Here is a 4,349-nt window from a genome sequence, read left to right on the forward strand (position 1 = left end):
AGAGAAGGTGTTAATGAAGAAGGCAGAAGTGTAACAGTCTGTTCTGTAGGTAGTGTTGGCACGAGAAGGAAGAAGATGTTTGTTGCTCCACAATACCATTGTGGAGCGTATGCAATTTTGCTCATCTCCTCAACAGAGTTAAACTCTAATAGACTATTTTATGATTTTATGGATGTCCACACTTCAAGGTAATAAGAAATTTTGATTAACTTTTTTTTTTCGATTTTGACTCCCTGTGGTAATATGTTCTTAGCATTTTGTATGTTGTACAGAGTTCATCACGTCATTGCAAATACTTTACATGGTTGGATGATTATGTTGCATCATTTGATGAGGTATACAAAAAATTCTCATTTTTTAGTGGGTTGGAAGGCAGATTAAAAGCAGATTCTTGAATCGACTGTTGTGGATGCTGAAAAACTCAGAGGACTAGAAGATAGAGTAGCTGTGTTAGAATCTGTAGCTAAGAATTGTAAGGTCAATAGTGGCATTAGCTGCATTTGTGTTAAGTATCTGATTGTTGCTTTTGTATTTGGAATTGCGATCTCAAATGTATGTAAGGTATTTGATTAGCATGAAACCTGATGTGAGTCTGGGTATAAAGATTGTACATTGATAAATTATGACATTGTTTTGATACAATGGAGATGATATATTAGTATTTTGATGTATTTGAGTATATTTGCAGAAAGTTGTAAGTGGCCAATATAAGATAAACAAATCAGACATATGTATTATATACAACACCTGCAGAAAACAACCAAATCATGTCCATGTTTAGCATGAAAAAGGAAAGCATATAGCCCTTTTAGTAACAAAAAGAAGGCCAACATATAGCCTTGAACAAAAACAGCATCCAACCTATACTACTATATATTCATATAGAAAAAATACACTTTCAAAGCACTTAAACTAAACATTATTTCTCATAAAGTTATAAATAGTGAGATCAATTTAACAAAAAGAAAGAGTTTAGTTTCATAGTCATGTAAGTCATCTTTCAACAGTGGAGATCATGTCTTCCTAGGAGGCCTGAAACCAGGGATAGAAATGAACTTAAAAAGTCTTGCTGCAGTTCTAGTACTTACTGCAGCCATGGTCTTAGCAGAAACACCACTTTATTGCTTAGGAGTATTAGTTGTAATTGTCCTTGGGTGCCCATGTTGGGTGATTAGAACACAGGGCCTCAGACCCATTGTTTGAGGAGCAGAAGGTAGAGCAGACTGCCCAAATATTGGTGAAATTGATGTAGGAGCATTTGGGGAGCCTAACAAGGGAATACTTCCTTCTTTCGGCCTGATTGAAGTTGGGTGTGGAGTTGGAGTTAGGGGGTGATTGATTGAGGTTGATTGAATTTGTTGCAACCTGTAAGAAAAAATCAATGATTTATTTATTTGGATAAGTGAAAAAAGAGTAACAATAGAAATTATACCTCTTCTGCTTGGGGTGCAGTTTGTGAAAGGAGAATTTTCTCTCTCTGTTCTTGAGACTTTGAATTATCCTTCTTTGGTAGTGTTTTAGGCATCTTCTTTTTGTTTTTCTTTGTCTTAGTCTATCACAGTAGAACATCCCAAAGTGGATAATTATAATCAAATATCATTATATTAACAACAACATTAACAAAGCACATTACAACAGATATTATCAGGGGATCTATGGTTGGTGCAGGTTGATTTGGATCATTATTTCCCTAAGGCTCTTGGTCCTGCACAAGATAACCCAAGATTAGTAAGACAAATCAAACCCTGACTATTTTAATATGAGACATATAAACCCTTCACTAATTCAACATATGACTCTTAAACCCTTAAGCAACTACTAAGTGGCACAATTCGAACCCTATACAACCTGTGGGATATTCTAACTCAGGTCATATGCTACAACCTGTAAGTCCTTTTCCTTGGCAGCTCCCCTTTCCTTCTTTGTCAATGGTTTCTAGTTTGGATCTTTTGGGGCATTTTTACAACTCTTGTAATAGTGGCCAATTTATTCGCATTTTCTGCATGTCACCTCAAAGGTTTTCTTAGCCTTGTTAGTGTGAATTTCAGACTCCACTGGATCTATTTTTGCTTCATTTTGGGCGATGAGCTGGTCTCTTAATGATGGGAGGTTTTGTTCTTGGAGCATCACAAGGGATCCAGTACTCCTCACTATTAACAGACTTGATGAAGTGAATGTATGTTGCCCTAATAGAGTCTATGGTAAGCCACTTATGCACATGCTCCTCTGGCCTGAGACCAATCTTGTACAAGACTGCAATAGCATGACAACAAGGCATTCCTAAAAATGAGAGTGAATTATAAGTTAGTCCCATGGAGTTAACATATTAACATGAGTATGAACCAAATCTGAATGCAAGTTACTAGTGAGTTGCCAAACATTGCAAGTGTAGGTCCGTTGGACAAGGTTGACTCCAACCTTGCTACCTCCTCTATGTACTTCAAGCAACACTCTATCACTGTCTCCGGCCCATATTTCTCTCCACTTGTTAGTGCTAGGCTTGATAATATCATCCAATTTCTTCTGTTGTACCAGTGCCAAATGTCCAGGATGAGTCTCTAGTTTCTTCTTATGTGTGGCCATTTTTCTCATCAAGTAGCATCGTAGATCTTCACACATTGTAAGGATTGGTTTTCCTCTATACTCTACGATCTTGGCGTTCCACACCTCACATATATTATTGGTTATATTATCAACCTTGGGTCCATGGCTGAAATAGGCTTTCGTTCACACTGTAGGATCAAATATTTAGAGATACTCCCATGCTCCGAAATTTACTTACTTTATTTTCTCCATCGACTGATTGAACTCTTGAAAAGTTGTACACCTTGCACATTCCCACACCATTTGTTTGGCCTGTTGATCCTTAAAGTACTTCTTAAAATTCTTCCAAATATGAAGCACACAGTTTCTGCGGTGGACATTGGGCATTATATATTTGATAGCTAGTTTCAGCCCCTGCAATCATCATACACCCACAAAATAAAACAATTATTAGTTGATATTTCCATGAAATAGTATATAAGAATTATATGGAAAGTTGAATAAATTACCTTTTGCTGATCACTTATGAAATTCCATCCATGTTGAGTTACGTCTCCCAAATCCTCTTGCAGGAAAGTTGAGAACCAGTTCCATGTCTCCTTACACTCATTCAAGACAACGACATATGCTATGACAAAAAAGTAGTTATTGGCATCTTTTCCTACTGCACTAAGGAGATGACCTCCATAATATCCCTTTAGGAAACAACCATCTTGACCAATTAGAGGCCCACAACCCTGCTTAAAACCTCTCTTGCAAACGTCTAAACTAATATATAATCTATCAAACAATGGTAAGGACTCAGGCTGTGGAATTGTGTCCATTAGTATCGTAGATTTGGGGTTACTCCTATGCAGTTCCGACAAATAATTTCTGACTTTGCTATATTGTGCCCGTGCATTATCCATAAACACATGTCTAGCAACTTTCAATTTCTTGGCAATCATCCTTGGATTAAGATGGACATTATAATCCTCTATCATGTGGTCCATTGCCTGTCTTGGTTTCATGTCAGGATAGATGAGTAATTTTTTAATCAACTTAGATGCAACCCAACCCCTATCAACCATGTTGCTACCATAATCTCTAGCACATGTATGTTCATCTATTAGGGTCTTTACTTGAAAACACCTATTAGCACTATTTCATGATGTTAATATCAACCATGTTGCTTCTCATTTTTTTTATGTATAACACATTCTTTCCTTCAAAAATAAAGTAGTCCTTCAATGCCCTTATGAACAAATTCATTGTTGAAAACATATGTTCAATCTTAAATACAACTTCTCCATACTTAGTATCCTCACTAAATGAGTCATAAGCTGTCCTCCCTTCATCCTCAAAAGAAATTGGACTATTGAAAGTCTTACTCTCATACTCATATGGTTTATCATAATCGCTATCCATCTCCACATTAGTTGGGACTGAACTGCAGTTATTAAGCCCATCATCCTCATTAGGAGCGTCACTCTCCTCTGACTCACCTATAGGCCCAGCTTTCTGCTCTGTTGATCCAACCCCAAGATTATGCCCAAGCCTATTGTTCTGACCCTCCATCCTTTTATTTGGCAACCCATCCCTTAAGATATGTCTTCTTCTAGCACCAAAATATCTCCTAGATCCCTCTTCTTAGTAGTCCTTGGTGACAACCTTGGCCTTGTACTAGATGATGGACCAGTCTTATTACACCCTTTCTTCTTAGGTGGAACTCCATCCTTTGACACACTATTCCTCTTACTTCTTAGCTTCTCATTAGTACTCTTATTTTTTGTTTCATAACCAGCAGCCTCATCACACATCTTCTT

At 37.2% G+C, this 4,349-nt stretch overlaps 1 protein-coding gene across 1 annotated transcript; it reads right to left on the reverse strand.

Annotated features, from left to right (window-relative positions):
• Nucleotides 1-2,071: 2,071 nt before the first annotated feature.
• LOC112778797 (uncharacterized) lies at nucleotides 2,072-4,101 on the reverse strand. Its single transcript, XM_025823083.1, has 5 exons — nucleotides 3,788-4,101; nucleotides 3,054-3,675; nucleotides 2,783-2,958; nucleotides 2,364-2,710; nucleotides 2,072-2,253 (listed from the first exon to the last, which is right to left on the reverse strand). Exons 1-5 carry the CDS (start codon nucleotides 4,099-4,101, stop codon nucleotides 2,072-2,074), a joined length of 1,641 nt encoding a protein of 546 aa, XP_025678868.1.
• Between the last annotated feature and the right edge of the window lie 248 nt (nucleotides 4,102-4,349).

This window comes from Arachis hypogaea, chromosome 19 (genome assembly GCF_003086295.3).
Source record: "Arachis hypogaea cultivar Tifrunner chromosome 19, arahy.Tifrunner.gnm2.J5K5, whole genome shotgun sequence".
NCBI lineage: Eukaryota > Viridiplantae > Streptophyta > Magnoliopsida > Fabales > Fabaceae > Arachis > Arachis hypogaea.